The sequence below is a fragment of the Pocillopora damicornis genome, chromosome 5 (assembly GCF_964200805.1).
Source record: "Pocillopora damicornis chromosome 5, jaPocDami1.2, whole genome shotgun sequence".
NCBI lineage: Eukaryota > Metazoa > Cnidaria > Anthozoa > Scleractinia > Pocilloporidae > Pocillopora > Pocillopora damicornis.
This window is the reverse complement of record NC_142674.1, coordinates 1,178,414-1,198,470: the sequence shown is the minus strand read 5'-3', so window position 1 is coordinate 1,198,470 and position 20,057 is coordinate 1,178,414. Positions and strand designations below refer to the sequence as shown.

The 20,057-nt window shown below is 37.3% G+C and overlaps 3 protein-coding genes across 4 annotated transcripts; 2 read left to right on the top strand and 1 right to left on the bottom strand.

Moving 5' to 3' along the window:
- Nucleotides 1–27: 27 nt before the first annotated feature.
- LOC113679444 (eukaryotic translation initiation factor 4E type 3) lies at nucleotides 28–7,454 on the bottom strand. Its single transcript, XM_027196402.2, has 8 exons — nucleotides 7,222–7,454; nucleotides 7,077–7,149; nucleotides 6,100–6,194; nucleotides 5,268–5,328; nucleotides 4,523–4,589; nucleotides 3,494–3,588; nucleotides 3,225–3,285; nucleotides 28–2,199 (listed from the first exon to the last, which is right to left on the bottom strand). The coding sequence occupies exons 1-8, from the start codon at nucleotides 7,452–7,454 to the stop codon at nucleotides 2,120–2,122; spliced, it is 765 nt and encodes a 254-aa protein (XP_027052203.2). The 3' UTR covers nucleotides 28–2,119.
- A 61-nt stretch (nucleotides 7,455–7,515) lies between these two features.
- LOC113679445 (protein AATF) lies at nucleotides 7,516–14,965 on the top strand. Its single transcript, XM_089207753.1, has 12 exons — nucleotides 7,516–8,028; nucleotides 8,469–8,819; nucleotides 10,087–10,224; nucleotides 10,920–11,242; nucleotides 11,960–12,082; nucleotides 12,343–12,387; nucleotides 12,569–12,679; nucleotides 12,811–12,879; nucleotides 13,155–13,219; nucleotides 13,695–13,775; nucleotides 14,549–14,620; nucleotides 14,789–14,965. Exons 1-12 carry the CDS (start codon nucleotides 7,710–7,712, stop codon nucleotides 14,859–14,861), a joined length of 1,770 nt encoding a protein of 589 aa, XP_089063879.1. The 5' UTR covers nucleotides 7,516–7,709; the 3' UTR covers nucleotides 14,862–14,965.
- Nucleotides 14,966–16,961: 1,996 nt separating this feature from the next.
- On the top strand, nucleotides 16,962–19,682 carry LOC113679448 (beta-lactamase-like protein 1). Of its 2 annotated transcripts, XM_089207754.1 has the most exons (2): nucleotides 16,962–17,212; nucleotides 17,609–19,682. In XM_089207754.1, exon 2 carries the CDS (start codon nucleotides 17,726–17,728, stop codon nucleotides 19,160–19,162), a length of 1,437 nt encoding a protein of 478 aa, XP_089063880.1. In that variant the 5' UTR covers nucleotides 16,962–17,212; nucleotides 17,609–17,725; the 3' UTR covers nucleotides 19,163–19,682. The 2 variants fall into 2 exon arrangements, with proteins under 2 accessions (XP_089063880.1, XP_027052206.2); XM_027196405.2 differs by lacking the exon at nucleotides 16,962–17,212 and having other exon boundaries at nucleotides 17,219–19,682.
- The last annotated feature ends 375 nt before the right edge of the window (nucleotides 19,683–20,057 follow it).

Below are 20,057 nucleotides of genomic sequence, written 5' to 3'. Positions count from 1 at the left end.
ATATCACCTCTGAAGCACACATTAATGTCATGAGAATAAAGGAAATGATCACCAACTCAAGAAACTCTTGATTGTTAGACAAATTCTCCTTGTCAGCACCTTAGTTAATGTACAGAGAACAGTATGGAGAATATCAATACTGATGTTAGGGTGCAAAGGGTTAATATAGATGACTACTAGTCAAATAGCAAGATACATGAAGCAACATGTTATGCCCTCATGTGCTTCAATCCACAGAATATCGTTTATCGTCGATGGTTATTTTAAACTTCTGACATCTAGAGCTAACCCCAGACAATTATTCTTTAAAAGAAGAGTATATAATTACTTATTTATGACATTTAAATAACAATGAGTTTAAATTAATACAATAGAACCCTGCTTACTTGATCTTGGTTAAATCAAACCCAGTGGTATAAACTTGAACAAGACCCAATTTCCCTTGATGGCATATTTTCAGTCATTTACCTCAGCAAACTCAAACCCCCTCTAACTTGAAGCATTTTTTGTTTCCCTTAGGAGGTCAAGTTAGCAGGGTTCTACTGTGTCAAGAGAAAATGGGAAATAAAGGAAGGGGAGCTAGGACAAATTTTTGCAGTCCCCTGTCAAGCACCCCTCTTCCTCAATTAAACCCATTCTTGTACATCTTCCCACATGCATGGTAGTTTCCTTTTTCATGTTCTAATTCCTCTTTTTATATCACACTCTTGCTATTTATGGTAAAAGCAAAACCTCACCATGCTTTGTAAAAAGGATTCTTAAAAGTTCCCTTACTCTGTTCTCTCAATTACAAAACTAACAACACTATAAGAAAATTAAAATAGATAAAAAAAAAGCCTAACTGGAAAAATATTCAATGTTACTGCCGCAAGTTACAAAAAATTTTATGTATCCTAAAATAAATAGCCAATTCACTGTATCATCCACCTCTCAACTTCAAACAACTAATGTACCCAAAAATTTCAGTTAAAACTGGAATTTCACCTGTGTGAATGTTTTTTTTTTTTTTTTGAGATTTCAAAAAGAAAAATGCTGTTTGTTCAAGAATTTCTGACCTACCATTCAGGACTTAATAGAATCCATCGAATCAAGACCTTATATTCATTGCTGTTTTGTCTGAAAAATAAATCTCAGCTGCCACATGTCACTGATTGAAAATGGAATGCCCACCAATAATGAAATCTCAGATAAATGTCAGTAACCAAGCATCTTCTGCAGACCTTCCCCTCCCCTAAACTAACATTAACCCTATAACTTGTTTTTTTTAATTGACTGTTGTGGAGGGGGGGGGGGGGGCAGGTGTGCAGTTGCTTGGTTACAGACATTGATCTTAAAGTTCCACACCCTGACTCTCTTCTGTTTTTTGCATTTGAACCCTGAACCTAAATTGAAATTACCATCAAGTTTATATGGAGAAGGGTTTCCAACACCACTCCTCTCAAATCTAACTGATTGGTGAGATTAAAAGCTGTACAATGTACTCAGCTCTGCATAACTGAAAGTTGGTTTTGCAACATACAGCCTCATAAATGCAACTAAATACGTGTAAAATTGATGCTAGTTGTCAACATAAAATCCTACAACATTTTTTTGCTTTTTGTTATTCTTGATTCTTGAACAAGCCATAGGTCTGATCAACACTAGGAAATTGTTTCACCTTTCTAGCCTAATGTCACATCCAAGTGTATGCCTAAGTTTACCTTTAGTCTAATCAGTGACTAGATACCTTAAAAGAAAATAGAAATGCATAAAGTTATTGTTCGAACTTTATGATGTGCTCAGTGCTGTTCTCAACTCCAATCTCTTTGCAATCACATAGCAGAGCCAGGAAGCAAGTGAAACATCTGCCAAATGCACTAGCAAGGCCAACTCCCCTGCTGTAATCAACTTTGCTCAAATGTGATGGCATTGATATCAGTCAACACTTCTGAAGACAACTGGGCAAGATTACTTGAACAGCTTCCCTTACATCTTCAACGACTTCACATGGTGCCCAGTGCCCCTCAGACTAAGACTGATTCCCCCACACACACACAAATTTAGCAAATGAATGTAATCACTTGGCGGGCCAATCTGTTTTTGCCGCTAACCAAGAACTATGATGGATACATGATTTTTGTCAGTCTTTAGCAAATGGAAAACCAGGAGGCTTTGTTGGACGGGGTCGTACCCCTTCAAAAGCATCATGTGCTTGGTGAGCTGAAACAAATAAGTTTGCAAATTAATTTTATATCAAAATGTTAAGCGGGAGACAGGAGCACAAAGAGTGGGGGAGGGGAAAGGAAAGAGGAAAGTGGAGAAAGAGAGAAGAAGGGGGGAGAGATAGGGAGGAAAGAAGGGGTAAGGGAGGGAACAAGGAAGTAGGAGGAAGAAGCAGGGAAAGGAGGAAGGAATAGAGATAGGAAGGAAGTATGTAATGGTGGTAGGATATATATATCAGAAGAAAGGACCAGACGAGGAAGAGCAAAAGGGGGAGGAATGGAAGGTGAGAAGGAGAGAGGACTAAGGTAGGTAAGATTAACAAAGGAAGGGAAGGAAGGAAAGAAGGAGGGATGGAGAAGACAATAGGGGAGGAGGATGGGAATGAAGGAAGGGAGGATGGATGAACATTTCAGGAAGAAGGGAGCAAGGGAGAGAAAGGAGGAAGGAAGGGAGAGAAAGAAGGAAGGAAGGGAGAGAAAGAAGGAAGGAAGGGAGAGAAAGAAGGAAGGAAGGGAGAGAAAGAAGGAAGGAAGGGAGAGAAAGAAGGAAGGAAGGGAGAGAAAGAAGGAAGGAAGGGAGAGAAAGAAGGAAGGAAGGGAGAGAAAGAAGGAAGGAAGGGAGAGAAAGAAGGAAGGAAGGGAGAGAAAGAAGGAAGGAAGGGAGAGAAAGAAGGAAGGAAGGGAGAGAAAGAAGGAAGGAAGGGAGAGAAAGGAGGAAGGAAGGGAGAGAAAGGAGGAAGGAAGGGAGAGAAAGGAGGAAGGAAGGGAGAGAAAGAAGGAAGGAAGGGAGAGAAAGAAGATGAAAGAAAGGGAGTATGGGGGGAGGAAGGGAGGAAGAAATTGAGGGGGGAGGGGAAGAGGGCTGGAATGTGGACAGAGACACATTTCAGAATGAACAGAGGGAGAAAGTGAGAGTAAGAGAGATGGAGAGTTGATAGAAAGGAAGAAAGAAAGAAAAAGAAAAGGTGAATGGGGTAGAACAATAAGTTACAATGTAGGAGAAATTTATTATTAATAACTTACATTTGTAAAAATCATCAAAGAATTCAACATCCTTAACAAGATCTCTCACTTTATTTAGTACCTGTTTAGAGAAATATTGATTTAATTATCATTTCAACAACTGGAAGGTTTCAGAGATCAGAAGCTGCTTCTGTGCTAGTACACATTCAACTACATAATTATCAGTGGAAAACTGCACATTAATACACAACATACTATATACCATTACATTTGAAGAATCTGAGAACATGTTTCAATGTAACCCTGACTGTGTAGAAACAAAAACCTACTGTTGCATCCTCTACAGCCTTTGCATTTGCATTCCAGATTTGGATGATGTCATCTCTCTCACGTACACTGATGCTTATGCCGCAAACTTCATCATCTGGAAATGAAAGAAAAACAAACAAGCAAATCAACTTATGCGTATGAGTAAGACTACAGTGTATTCAATAGTCCATTTTACAGTTGTGAGCTTGGTTGCCAAGCCTTTGAACAGGAATGAGGCTAAGGGTGACCTAATGTTATGATACAAACCTTGCTGCTTTTCAAATGCAAATTACTTTGTTATCATGCTAACTAGATACTGGTCTCTATCACAACAAGGTCACCTTCAGCCTCACTCCAAATCAAAGGCTTGGCAACTAAGCACACAACTGTAAAATGGCCTATTCTTACAGGATTTGTACCCTCTTTCAGAAACAAATTTCAAGGACTTTTTGAGGACTCAGATTGAATCTTCCAGAACTCTAAATTTTACCTTAAACCCTTCAAATTCCCAAGATTTCAAAATCAATTCTCCTGATGGTCTCCATAAATTTCTTACAATGTAAATTCTGAAAACTTAATTGCTTGAGTGAAGCAGATTTCCATGACTGGAAAGTCCTGGAAAAAGCCAAAATAAAATACCAGGACTATCCAGATTTTCCAGGACCCATAAAAACCCTGTTATGAAAAATAATTTATCAACCTCAGTAATAGTGAGGGATCTAAAAGTTTTTTTTTGGGGGGGGGAGGGAAAGTTGGCAAATTCAGTTGGGGGGGAGGTGCTGGTCAAAAAAAATCTCCAGATTTGAGTTTTCCAGAGGTTAGCATCTGTGATGTTATTCCACCCATCCAGATGTCTCTGTGTTTCTGATGAGTCTACCTCCTGACAGCCTTCATCTTGACGACTGACTGCTGTATATTGCTTGGCCTTTGAAACCAAATCTATATTCAGTGTAAGTTAACTTCAGTTGGTGAATCATTCAAATACACAAACTTTTAAAGTGTACCAAAAAGACAAAGGAATTCACCATGCATGAACAACAGAACAGTACCTTCTCGAACATTGTCATTAAATTGTTCACCAATAGCTGCCAACAACAATTCTTTCCATACATTATCCTGTTGATAAAGCAAAACACAAAAGTCATGTTCCTTTAAGCCCTTGGAGTGACTGCGTGACTTCTAATTTCTCGATACAGTATAACCATTGAATCAGATACAATTAGGTCGTGAGAATTATGGAAATTATCATCAATTTCAGAAATTCCTGATTTTCAATCAAACTCTTCTTGTCCTCAGTGTGGAGAGTGTGAAGGTTTTGGTGTAAAAGGTTAAACCATGAAGCTCAGCAACCATCCCTTTTTTTGGCTGACAGGAGTAATCTACAAGTCCTCTCCTGAGAATGCTGCAAGCTTGTATATGTATTTTCAGACATCAATTTTTTTTTTTTGACTGAACTGAAAAAATTTTCATATTCACTCAATTTCTATGACTTTCCCAAACCTCAAATCAAATCAAAATGATATCAGGAAATTCCATGACTTTCCAGATTTCCCAGAGTTGTCCAAATCCTTGTTATGCAAGCTGGAATGCAATTACAATAAGTCATGCAGCCTGCTTATTAAACAAGCTTATTAATTTCCCTGCATTCCTCTCCACAAAGTATACAGAAGAAAATTTTTTGCAGGTATTCCATGTATGGTTCAGTGTAGAATATAGAAAGTGTACGTAGATCAATACCAAACAACTTATTTGCCCTGTACACTTACAGTGTAGTTTGTCAGTTCAATGACTTACTGTATTATGCTTAAAACAACGCATTTTCCAATATCCACCATTAACATTCTGTTTGTCTTCCCTAATTAAAACAAATTTCAATGTAAAATAGTATCATAACTAAAATTTGAGAAAATATTCATTTTTATAGCTCATGGCTATTAGAGCAGCTTCCAAAGTCATGGACAAAAAAAGACTCAGATCACAGAAGACACTGAAAAACAGATGACAAAGAAAACTGCAAAATATAGAATTTAATAAAACTGATTTAATTTATTTCAAAGGTCAATAGGCCACTAATGGGTTATTTAACCCTTTAACTCCCAAGATCTGATTGTTATTCGCCTCTCTAACTGTCACACATTTCCTTGTAAATTAGTAAGAGAATTTGGTATTAGATCAAGATAAAAGCTTCTACCTGATAGCTTTGAGTATTCTCATTACCTGTTTGCTGGATTATGTGATGTTTTTGGGGATATTGTTACATCTTAATTACCTCTGGGAGATAAATGGTTAAACCATGTAACACTGCTTACCCAAACTAAAAGGTTTTTTTTATATTTGCCCCCACCCATCGATCCAACTTCATTTTTTATTCAAAATTATAGGATAAATATTTATTATTATTCAAGTGTATCAGATGTGTTTTAATCGTCCTGTGCTTGCACAACATGCTGTAAATCAACAGAACCCAGAATGTGAGCAAAAACTTTCAGCTGATCTACATTGATGCAAAAATCTGGTTATTATTTTTGTTTGAAAAATCTGTGATCCAAGAGGTTTCTAGGGCCTTTATGCCACTAGTCTCGAGATCAATTCATCCCCCTTCATTTAATCTAAGAGAGATGCATACCAAAGTGGTTTCCTCTCTCCTCTCATAAAATGATAGCTTGTTCTAACATCAAGTTGTGAAGGCAAAGGTATATTGTTGAAGACACTCCAAAAACTCTAGGAATTCAAAAATGAGTGAACAAATGTCAAATTAGTAAATATAGTTGTTAACAATCGCTCTGACGAAGGGCTAACGCTCGAAACGTCAGCTTTTTTACCCTTTACGGTGGCTAATTTACGTTTTCAACCCAGTTGTTAACACTAAATTACCTGCTATACTCTCCCACCGACGCAGCACCACAGTTTCTTTAGAAACTTACCCCTTTATTCATATAGTTGTTAACAGTTACGTGAGGTACATGTATATGTGCAGGCAGTACAGGCATGCATGATGATAAAATGTCCCATAAAAGATTTTTACAACAATACACAACTTTCCATTTGCATTTACGAATCATCTTTTATCAACTCTCTGTTCATATATAAGGATCGAATTAATCCACCGACAGTCAATTGAGACAAACGATTGATCACGTATATTTATAAAAATAGAGAAAACCAATATACATTGTAAAATACATTTGCAAACACAATCACTTTACCAGCAAAATTTTGAACGCAACGAATAATTTTTGGAAGAGATTTTCGTTAATTAAGAGTCCATTCTAAGTCTTATCGAGTAAATAACGTCATCTTCTTATCAAATCAAACAGGCTCATAATTTATTCACTCCCCTTGTCAAAGTCTAGACTCTGGAAATTGAAATATATTTTAAACTGAACGAATATAATGCGCGCACACCATTCCGCTAAAAATCAAATACACCGTTACAAAATCACAAAAATGCTTGTTTCTTGACACCGTTCAAAGGTTAGGAGAGGAACACGCGATTCTCTGTCGGATGACCATTTTAGATTTGACAGTTCGAATTACTCTCTCGTTTTTTCGGGTAAAACATGAACTTTGTCAATTAACCATAACCTGAAAAACGTACAATACCTGGATTGTGTGAGCAGTGTAAACCTTTCGGAGATTTGCCGCGTACTCTGCCGCTGTCGCTCCACGAACATATCTAGAAACAAATAATCATTACTTCGCAAGCATCCGAAAACAATAATATTGTTAAGTTTGGAGTTATTCTCACTTATCATGCCATAGAGTCCAGGCTGAATTTAATGGGATTCCACTCTTTTCAGAGCTTTCTAATTCATTCAACGATTGCATTGAAAGATGAGGTGAATTTCTGCCGGTTTCGACGCCATCATTCTCCATCTCGTGGGAGAGATCGGTCAAAAAAACACTTGATATTACTGGAGAAGCTCCTTGCTCGACCGCCATTTCTAGCGACGATCTCGGAACCACAACAAATGACGTCATAAATCTTCCATAATATAACCTTATCACCTGGGGTCCCGCTGGGGATGTTTCGGTTTCCGATCGATCTTTAGTAGAACTGATTTTTCAACATAAAAACACAACATAAAGTTAAAGAAACGAAACTACTGAAATTATCAAAAAATATATTTAACAGAATCGAATAAAGAAATATGAAGAAAAAAAATGACTCCCTGTCCATAGTCAGTCGTGACCTCTATACCAAGGCCAGGGTACCAAGCTACAATCGAATCTAAAATGGCGTCTTTAGCTGAGCAACTGCGTGCGTTATCGAATCCAGAACCAAGTCGTATCGATTTGGATGAAGACGAATTTGATGTCACAAGAGCACAAACAACCAAAAAGGCGATCGACGGCGAAGACTTTGAAGATCAAGAAGCCCCGGTCGTTAATAATTTACGTAAGAAAACAGCCACTTTGTTACAAGATGTCGACAAGAAGTATGCCGGGCACAAGATTTCACGAGCTCAACTTGAAGCCTCACGAGGACACGACGCTGGTTCAGACGAAGAGGAGGAACATGACGAAGAAGAGGAATCGGAGAGTGACTCTGCAGGTAATAAAAAAACTCTCTGTGGAAGCCACTGTAGTGAAAATTTAATCTCGGGTGGACGTCTCGTGCTACTTTGTAGCTTAAATGAGCACGTGCATACATAACTCCGTGCATAATAATCATATTGGCTCCAGTTCAGACGGTGTATTTTACATTAACTGAAAGGGAAGCATATAAATAAGGTTATATTTGTAATGTAGCCGAGAACTTAAAGGTGGTAACTAGGTAAGCGGCACGAAACACAAGGGTATGGCTCTTCATACATCTCATGCGGGTTATTAGGGCGGTAAGCTTGTAGAAAGTGTGGTCTATTTGGGTAAAAAGCGCCTTAAACACAAAGGTTTATTCTTTAACATTAAAGTGGTTGATATTTGCATAGTGGTCCACAAGATACAATTTGAAAGATTTTTTTATTTAAATATAATATCCTTGTGTATAATTAGATTATTTGAATGGAGCTGGAAAATCAGAAGATGATGATGATATCAACAGTAAGGAAGATAATACTGATGGAAGTGAAAATGAAGTGGAAGGTGTTACCTTTTCTGATGATAATGATGATGAAAATGTTGATAATGATGAAGAAGACAGTCTACATTCAGGAACTGAAAATGAAAGTGAGGAAGAATTCTCCAGTGCGGGTGAGGATTCAGACATTAATGGAGCTGTTGGTAAAAGTGATGATGATGATATTGAAGAAGATGAAGACATGGGTAATAATACCATTCAACAGTTTTCCTCAACAAGTCTGAAAGAAGACATTGAGAAAGGAACCGCTGCAAAGCATCAGCTCAGTAAGTTAAAAAATTGTTAGGGAAAGTAACTGGTTTGGAACCCAACAGATTCCTTGTGATAGGGTTTTATGACCTTTTTCAGATCTCACCCTGCACAATATTCAGAGGCATTCTAATCATGTTGAGCTAAGTTTCTTTTAAAAACTTATTCCTATTAATTTATCCAAGGTAAAAGTGAAGAACAGTTCCCAAAAGATACTGTCCACCAACTGGCGACCAACAGTTGGCAGACAGACTTTCCCAAATTGGTTCAATCTCATTTATCCACCATATTGAAAAGTTTTTCAGTTCCCAATCTCCTAAATGCACTGCCTCTGAAACCCTTTTAAGAAAATCTTTATTTGGTTAGAACTATTTGACCTGTTGGTTCATTCACTTGCAAAATGTAGAAAAGGAGCCGTTTTGTGTACAAACAAGGATATAGGAAATAGTTATTTTGGTACTTACAGTCAGGAGATGGGTTAAACAAGCTTATTTTACCATTTAAACAGAATCAAGTAGATAGGTACGAACAATGCAATCAATATGTTCCTATTTACTGTTTCAACTGGAAAAGTTTTGACTCTGTTTTCAGTCCATTTTTAGTCTACTTAACACTGTCAGCCAACTGTCGGTAATGTGTCAGTAAACTGTTGGCCAACAGTAGAGTGACAGGTTACTGACAGCCGAAAATGGGAACCATTGTTCACTATTACCTTTATCCAATCCCAAGTTTGAACACATAGTTACCTTAAAGGAATGTTTATTGTCAAGAAATTTCCAGTTTAAACTGCACTACTGTTGTATATTTTTTAGCTTTTCTATCCATTCAAGCCAAGATTTTAGTCAGTACCTGTACACTTACATGTTCATTTTGTGTAGATTTTTTCTAGATGAACATTGTACTCTGCTTGACCTTGAGTAGGATTTAAGCTTAGGTTGTGCAATTTTTAGTCAGCAAAATGTGTTTATTCTCACCACAAAGACCTGTAAACAGTTGCATAAATGCACATTTGTATTAGTGGACTGGTAGCATAGATGTGATCAGACTTAAGTTCACCATTTTTTCTCTTTGATTTGTCTCATTTTTTTTTAATTGTGGACCTCTAGGAATCATGTACCAAACATCATTGTGTTGATTTTTATCATCATGACTGTAGCTTTAACCAGTGTACACCACTCCTCTCTTTTCTGTCACTCACAGTACATGTACATGCACAGTACGTGTACACACACAGGTGTTTAATCTGTTAGAGTGAGCTGAAAGAACTTGTGCCTTTTTTTGTAGGTTTGTGGGATAGTTTCCTTGAGATGCGTATTCGACTACAGAAAGCTCTTTTGATTGCCAACAGACTTCCACAGCATGACCAGCATGCATCCTTAAATTTCTCTGGAGACAAGAACCTAAAAGAAACCTATAAAGAAGGTAAAAAATACTTTTCTGTTCTCTTGTACTATCCTACTGTACATGTAGTACCCTGATCCCTTGTGCTGTCACTGTTGTGTCTTTGGGATAGTAGAACAGGGTAATTTGGTATCATCAACTGAGTTGATAACATAAATTGGTCACAGTAAAGAGTTTCAAAGCTAACATGTTGATCCTTTCATCAGAGCAAATGGAGGAAATGTGGGTTGTGTGAGTGTTTATATGCAGAAAGTGGAGCTATGCTATTGGTGGGAACATGGTGATGAGAAAACAAGAATAAATTAGTTGAATGTAAAGTGTTTGTTGATGCTGTGGAGATTAAGAGTGGAGATCTGAAAGATAAATTTTGTTCTAGAGTTTCGCGGCTTTCAAAACTGCCTTGATGTAGGGAAAGGCCATAATCTGCCATATGTTGCTTAGAATGATTAGGGAGATTATGGAGTCTAGAAACTGGTCTGGATGCATCCTTCTCATTTCTTTCTGCATGGTGAAGGTGTTCTTGGAATCGATCAGGAGGATTACTAAAAATGAGCTTTTTAGTGTCAAAGGGTTAACCTACCACAACATACTTGATATCAGTTCTTTTACATCATTCTGCAGTTGGTACATTTTCAGGCAATGCACTTGTTGCTATAGTAATCAGTACACTACAGGAGCCATACAATAACCTACTTGATATGTTCTTTTATTTACAGGGAGAAAATCAGTGGCAAAACTTCTTGGAAATCTTCTGTGGATACAAGAAAAGCTACTGGACCAAAATCCAGACACAAAGGACATTTTATACTCAGGAAAGGAGTCAAGCAAAAGCGCTGGTCAAAGCAGTGATGAGGATGAGGAAATACCCAGTGATACAGAAGATGAGAAGAGTGATAATGATGATGAGAAGAGTGATAATGATGATGAGAAGAGTAATAATGAAGATGATGAGGATGATAATGCTAGCAACAAAGATCAAGTAAATGGTAAACAAACAGAAGGAAGCCTGAAGCTTCCAGCAAAAAGGAAACATGAGTTGGTAAGGTCATTATTTTGAAAGCATGTTTACTGCACAACCTGCACATGCATCAACCACAAAGTTGTGCATCATTATTTTTAGCTCCCCTAGCAAAACTCCAATGAAAACCTTGTACACCATCATACACTCCCTCCCAGCCTAATGCTTATGAATATGGAAAATGAAACCTGCAGAGATGAACAGAAAAATAAAGTGCAAAGCAAAGTAATGCTTATACTGTTGTCTGCTCACTGCTGTATACAACACATGTCACTGTTGTGTTGCATTGTAGTGTACATATATACGAAGAAAGAAATTTCAGCTTTATATCACTATCCTACATGTATATTAAGGAATTTCTCTTTATTTTTCAGATTATGAGGAGAATTTTCCAATTAAATCTTAAAAAGTTTTTCCTCTCTGAGATTTCAATTTCAGTGTTGGAAAGTAATTTTGGATACATTGAGAGCATGATTTACATGTACATATATGTATAAATGCCTTGTAGTGTGAAACAATTTCAGGTTAACATGATTTCATGCTGTTTGATTTCTGCATATAATTTTCTTAGCATAATGAGTACGATCATATGCAATGTTCTGGGAATCATGGGAAAAACAAACTACAGTCTGTTACTCATTTTTACCTGAATTTTTCTTTCCCAATAAACATTGATCTGGGAGTTTAAGTGTTATGATTTAGATGTAGGTGCCTAATTTGTTTTCTTTACTTTCCCAGTCAACATCAGAATATGCAGATTGTATTTGTAAGCGGCATGCTGCCTTTAAGGATTTCAGAGACTCTACAATATCAAAATGGAGTGAGAAAACTCGACTGGCTTCTGGAAAAATTAACAGCAAGGTACGTGTTACCATATTTTCATCACAGTTACAATAATTTATTTATTATTTACAAATACGTTAACATTATGGTTGAGTCTGAGGAAAGAGTATTTTAAGATTGGGGTTTTTTTTTTTTTCAATATTTTATAACCCATTTACAGAATTGGTTAAGTATCAGTCAATGAAATAAGTGTGTTCAATTTTCATCTATGATATCACTTATCTCTGCTGTTTAATTGTAGATTTTGTAACTAACTTTATTTATGTTTCCTTTCTCAGACTTTTGGTTCTTTTGACCACTCTGCACTGGCGCAGATAAATCATGTGAGTTATTTTTGAAACTTAAGATACTGTACATCTTTTTTTATTATTATTTAATCTATAATTATTATGTCATTAGAGTCTTAGAATGAGAATAATTTTCTTCTCTTAAAAATTATGATCAAATTAGCCCAGCTCTTTAAAAATAAACTAATACAGTTGCCTTTTTTGTTCTTGATTTTAGATTTTATCTGATAAAGGTCGTCTCATAAAACGCACTCAACTGAAAAGGACCTCATATAGAGTCTTAGGAAAGTCTGAAAAAGAAGAAGTCCAAGATATGGACTCAAACAAGGTTTGTTAGTCATAAAAACTGCAGTCTGTTTTTATCAGTACCTAAGCATGAATCCATTAATCTTAGGAAAGTTTAATATGGAAAGCAAAAATGCTGATGTATTTTTTTTTTATGTGTGATACTGATTGCAGGAACAGTCCGACTTGCATTTAAAAGACTATGACGAGGAGATATTTGATGATGATGATTTTTACCATCAGGTAACTAAAACTTCCCTTGTCTAGAGTGTATCTAGAAGTTTTTTGCAAGAATCCTTCTGTCACAATCTCTCACAATTTTTATAGCCATCTCTGTCCCTTCGGTTTTTGATGCAGGGAAACTGATTATCCACAGTAACTCAACCCATGACAGAAACCCTTCTCCTTACAAACTTGAATAGTTATGTCTTTTTTTTCTTATTATTTCTTGTAATTTTTACAATTTGTTTGCAGGGCTGTTTTGTAGTAACACCTTTTATTCCTTTTTTAATTAACAGCTTTTGAGGGAATTTATAGAACAGCGAACCAGTGGAAACACTAATAATCCTATTGAGATGGGAAGGTAAATATACCTTACAGTGAATTATTATCTGCCACATTTTTTCCCAAGTTGCCACCTTAAGTAATATTGATCTCCATTTCCACACACGCCCCATACCAGTTATTTATTTATTTGTTTTTTTTTTTAATTTGCCTCCCCCCCTCCCCCCCCCCCCCCCCAAAAAAGGACAAAACCACGGTGAAATTTCTTGCTGGAAACCACATGCGATATTTCTTTTCCTTTGGAACAGAATTAAATTTTTCAAGCGTGAGTCAAAACCTTTGACAAGGAGTTTAAAGATGGTCACCTGCTGTTGCTCATTCACGATATTGTAGTCTCCTTCTTGTAAGCTAAATTTCCAGTCGCATTGGCCACTAGCCAAACGTATTTTATTATTCTGTATATTCGACCTGTTCTCGGGTCTGACACAGTGATTGCAGACTTCGCTTCCAACAAAAATTGTCTTGGTGTGAATGATAATGTTCTTTGTTTTCAGACAATGGCTAGCACTTCAAAAACTACGAAGAAAAGTGAAAAAGAAAGTTGATACGAAGGCCAGTAAAGGCAGAAAAATTCGGTGAGTCGTAACTCTAGAGCCGCGAGAAATAATATGAATCTAGTTTCTCGTCATAGAATCACCCCTGAATCAACCAGTAAAGTTATGAGAATTAGGAAAATGATCGCCAACTAAAGATGCTCTCGATTGCTAAACACATTTTCCTGGTCAGTTTCATTAGAAATGTTTACTTTTTTTTTTAATGTTAACCTACTTCTGAAGCAGTCTATAAGCGGAAAAAATTAAAGGAAAGAGTCACTGATTCAGACCATTTTTCAGTTCAGTTTCTCGTCTATATTACGTTCTGTGATTGGTTGTTCAAACTCGGCCAACGTGTCAACCAGTCCGATACAAACTAATCGCGCAACTGCGTTTTCCCGCGCTTCGAGGACCTGGCTCGTTTTTACTTCAAATTCTCATTGGTTCCTTTAGATATTTCCCTTTATTCTGATTGGCCCTTGGCCCCTCGTTTAGCCTTTTGACATTGAGTCGAAAAGCGTGCTAACTGCGTGTTGTTCCCTACACTTTTCGACTGGATATGTGATCTAATAATGGACTAAACACTTTACACCCTAACATCAGTATGCATGTTCTCCATACTGTTCTCTAGACATTTTCTGTGATGCCGACATGGGGAATTTGGCAAACAATCAAGAGCTTCTTTAGTCGGTGATCAGCTACTTTATTCTCCTGACCTTCATGTTTGATTCAGGGGTGACATGGTAAAGAGAAATTAGATACCAGTCACTCTTAGGGGTTAAAGGGTTAACTATATTCTTCCCTGTTACACTCAGATATGATGTTCACGGAAAACTTGTGAGCTTCATGGCTCCCATTGAGAAAGGAACTATGGCGGACTCTTCAAGGTTTGTAAATGGATGAAATATTTATTTGTTTTACTTGTTTATTTGCTGGATTGTTTGTATCTCTTTTCTCATGCTATTTTTCTGGCTACAGTTTCCTTCTCCTACTCATTTATGAACCTCTCTGTTTATTTTACAAGCTATCGTGCTTCTTTTCCTTTCCCTCAACAGGAATGAATTATTTTGTTCCCTGTTTGATGCAAAACAACAGGAAGAGCCCGCTGATATAAACATTTTCAGATGAAGTTTCTGTGCCATTTCGATTAGTTACGTTAGTGAAACGATCGAGATATTCGCGAGACGTTCTAAATGAAAAGAATGAATTAAATTTTTACAAGACACGTACCATATATGATCTCATGTGAATTTCTTTCCAATTGTCACAATGTATAAATGCCGGAATAACATTCTACTTAACAAATAGATTCCAAGTTGCCGTGCGTCTGTTCAGTAATAGGTCACAGACCACTTTTTTGTTCTTACCACATTTTGACGTCCTCTGTGACCTATTACTGAACAGACGCACGGCAACTTGGAATCTATTTGTTTTATATAATAAAGAATTAAAAAACACGGAAAAAAAGTTTTAATGATGGTGTCATCTACAAGTCTGTCCTCCAAGTGAGAACCAATCTGAATGCGTGCATAACTGAGCTTATTATATAATAAACCGTATTTCAATAATTTTTAAAAGACTGCCTGTTGATCATGAATCAGTTCAGCCTTCCAAAATTGAACAGGTTTTTATTTAAAAAAACTAGGTATCACAATTGTCGAATAAAGGAGTGAGTGCTTCCGCTCTGTCGCAAGCACATGCGTTAGTCCCATCTTCCCTCTTGTAAAGAATTACCATTCACTCATTTAAGGAAATGTAAAAAACATTTTGTGCGTCATGATATGCAAAATTTTCTGCGAAATGTAACCCACAATTATGGCTGGTTTCATTAAGTAAATGTTAATGCTTGTTAATTAAGTCTCTCAATAATCTGTGCAAGGCATTATTAGCGGGGGAAAAAAAACATTAAGAACAAGGTCAGGCTGATTACTTACCAAAGCACATGATATACCAGAAACAAGACCCGAAAATTATACTCTCTTTTAAGTGGTTGCTTACTGAGTATGATAATGCAAATGAACACATGGCTGTTTGAAATAAATTAGAAAATTTTCCAGCTTGGGGCATGACTATTGACAAAAGTAATGGTAAACAATGCTGACAACTTACTTGAAATAGCTTATTAAATTTTACAGGTCTGTCTACTTGTGTTGCGATATAGCACGCAAATATTTGTTCCTATGTCGTTTTTGATGACCGAAGAGCTCCGTTTCTATGTATAATTAGAAATAGCGATTATTTTGGCAAATGGCAAAGGGGAACAATTGAATTTTTTAATATCTGCCTTCAGCCGTTTTCTACGCGTAGTTAAAATATATTTGCGCTAATCGCGGTGTAGCGAGATTTTTCGCTGTTTTATGCGGGCTTGGTACAAGCTAAACTAGATTTTAAAAAGGTAAATTCAGAATTCCTTTTTCCCGTGCGTAATTTCAGTAAACATAAACCGTTATACTTAATTCTACAAATATTACAACGTTTCCCATCAAAATCCTACAAAAAAAAAATGGTTAATTAGACACCATAATATATTATTTCGAAGACAGTTCTAATATTCGAGTCGAAATGGCGGCTTGTAATAGGTGAATCTGGACGTCTCGGCGACTTACGCCGGAATTACATATTCGAGGACTTAATTAAGCCTTCACAAAGTCATTATTGTTTCAGTAGTCTCCTCGTAATATTCTAGATCATATTAATTTAAGTCGTAATGAATAAAAAGCTAAGTGAAAGCAAATATCTGTTTATTTCCAATATTGTTATTTTCCATTCCAAAAAATGTAACGAGTGTAAATGGCGTTGCACGTAATATTTTCAAAGGCATTTGAAAAATTTTGTTGTGGTAAGCGGCTTACTTGGTTAGGTCACAGAATAAGTCGCCTGAACGTGAAAAAATTAGAATCGTTCGTATCAATCCATAAAAAAACTGACACAAAATAGATATCTGTCGGCGCTAAGATACTAAGTGATATCACAAACACTGAGAGATAGAGAGCGGAAGAAAAGATACCATCACTGCAGATAAAAGGTCGAAAACATGACTTTAATTATCTCAGTTTTCTAGATTGCTTAAGACTTCAGTTTTCTCGGTCAGGTTTGGATATTACCATATTGCCTTCAAAAACGTAACGTGTCAATATCTCCAGTGTATGTTTATTTAATTTTATGGACAATGCTCCTGTGGGCGGCTGTAGACAAGCTATATAAACATAAAACTTACGACTGCTAAGTGCAAGAGTCGTTAAAGTGCTGTGAACCATAAAACGTGACGAGTGATGAATTATGCACTATTGCAGAAGAGCTAAAAACCCATCATATTATAAAGCACAGTGTTCTTTTTAAGATTTTTAAGAACTGACTCGCTGAAAATACTTCCTTTGATTATACAGAAAAAAATAGTGTCGCTTTGATCTGAATTGAAGGTGCATTGTTATGTTTATGAGCAGTATCTTTTTCTGAGAACGTGACATGAAGAATAACAGGTGAGCCATGAAATCGCATTATAATCTGCTCGCTGCGATCGGTCACAGGAACAGGTATAGACCATGATGTACACAGTTACCGAACTACGGCATAATTTATCGCTTGGTTAATTTTCCGTTTGGATGTTGTGTTGACGACGCAATTGGTGTGATAACCACCATATAAGAATCCGAGATATTAGTATCTAGAAGCTATCGAAGGAAGCGCTGCTCTGGGAAAATAAACATCGCTCAGAGATTAGTTATGTTTTATGCCTAAACACAATGAGCAGTGTGGAAAATCTTGTGATGGAATCGATGCAAATACGGTACACACGTTCTACGCGAACTTGGAGGATTGTTGCAGTGGTGGCGTGTATTATTGCGATTGTCATGACGGCTTTGTTCCTTTGGCAGGTTTTAAAAAATGATGAAGAATGTGCAAAGTGTGGAAATGGTTATGACAGAGCTCCCCCGAAGAAGAGCGAACCGGATACGTATGGCTCACCTTGCCCTAAAACACCAGGAAAGCTAATGGCCTTATCTGAGAAACTACCGGAACAACTCTCTACGGGGTTGAAGAAGATCGCTGATTATATCAGCTCTCGCGTTAACAAGACAGTAAACCTTCCTGCAATATCGGCTAATGTCTTCTATCAAGATCGTACTCTGTTGAGTCTTCATAAAGGAACTAAGGTCACAACACGCGAAGATATACCCGACGATCAAACCATTTACCGAATTGGCAGCGTCACGAAAGTATTCGTAGTGCTTATGGTGTACAAGTTTTACGAGGAAGGCCTGATAGATTCCCTCGACGATCCGTTGAGCAAATACGCTCCAGGATTTTACATTCAAAACCCTTTTACTGGAGAAAACGTGACGATAAGACAGATAGCAAGTCAAATGTCGGGGCTACCTCGAGAGGCGCCATGTTTCTTTATTTGCCGTAATGATACTTCGGAAGAGCAGTTACAACTTCTTAAGAACCGCAGTCTCATACTGCCTCCAGGATCCATGCCGTCTTACAGTAACCTTGGATACGCCTTGCTCGGGAGATTGCTGTCGGAGAATCTCCTACAGAATCAAACGTTTGAGACTTGGGTGAAAGAAAACATTCTGAAACCTTTAAATATGACACGCACAGGATTTGAAATCACAGCGGACGTGCAGCAAAACATGGCATTTCCGTATTCGCCAAACGGAGAAATAATGCCTTTCATGAATATTCATTGGGTTGCACCTGCTGGCCAAATGTATTCAACACTTGAGGACATGACGAAGCTCGGAATGACACTTGCACAACCGTCAAAACAAACCCTATTCCGGCCGGCGTCGCTCTGGGATATGATGTCCGCTGCGGATATCGCCCCGGATGGGACCACCATTTGGGGGGCTCCATGGGAGATGGAACTCCAGGAACATTTTATAGTTCGGCAAAAGGGTGGAGTCATTGACTCTTACGAAGCATACCTCTCGGTCGTTCCTGAGTTACAGCTGGGGGTAAATCTGTTCATAAGCACATTTCATTTCGTCAAAGGAGGGCCATCTATATCTAATAGAATGATTCACGACATCTATAAAATTCTTCTTCCAGTCATGAACCAAACTCTGGTTGATCTGGAGGGTTCGTCCGAATTTCCAGTGGATCCGAAGCCGTACATCGGAAACTATTCCGTAAACATTTCAAATGTGCTTTCACATGAGGTGACCACATACTCGGTGGAGATTACAGCTCAAGATGACATCCTTCAAGTACGCTTTATCAATCCTCCATATCAGAACTTCCACATTGTATACATTGGAAATAAATTGGTTTTCCAAGCAGAATTTAAATGGCCTTCTTCTTCGTGTTTTTCTGAAAGGATGGGTAGTTATGACGACTTACACTTTTTATCTTTCGAGGAGAATGGCGTTTCGCCCGGTTTCAAAGTCCCTGGGAAAGCGATGATAGCAACTCGCGTTTCATAATGCCGTCGCGAAGAGACAGCTTATCATCAAGGAAAAATTTGGATTTTTTTTAAGTTCGTCATTTTAATCTGCTGTTATCCTCTCCTTTCCAGAGTCATTTTTGTCTCTGCTTGTTATATTAGAACCCTTATTGCTGATGTAATATATTGTGGTCTCCTTCGAGTGGGGGATTTTTCAAGGCGCAAATATCTGTAGTGCCTTATTGCTTTAACGATAAAAGTCTACCGTAGTTCATGCGCGTAACAGTATTTTATCAGTAATACTGTCATTATTATCAATATTGTTATTATTATTGTCATTTAATAATTTTCGATCGCTGAACATGATCATATTAAAAGCTTAAATGTGGAAATTTGTAAACTGTATTCACGATAGTCAACGACACAGTTGTGTCAGTATGCGCAAAACTTCCTTTGTTTACATCATTGCATTATACTTCAATTCTTGAATGTTCTCTCCACTTAACCGTGAAGGCGCGAAGATTGAGAACTCATTAAAGGACTGTAAATACATGGAAAAACTGTTGATTTATCCTTGATTTATCTGAGAATATTCAATACTTGACCCTTAGTGAGAGGGAAAAAAAAAAGCGGGAGAGAAAAAGAAAAAAATGTCTCGTTATCTGCAACGTGCGATGGATTTTCTTACAAATAACTATCATGGCAAAAGCATCCTCCAAGCTTCACATATCAGCTTCTTGATTATAGTGAAGTTAGGGCCTGTTTACATGGAGGTAGGGGACCCCAGGTAGGTGAGGTAACCCGCCTGTCCATATAATTTCTTATTTTATTTTGATCACATTTACATGATAGGTGTCAGGTAGGGTAACCCTGTCAGCCGGGGTGACAGTTTGCCATGGAAACTATTCCGTATAACGTATTAAGTCAACGGTTTC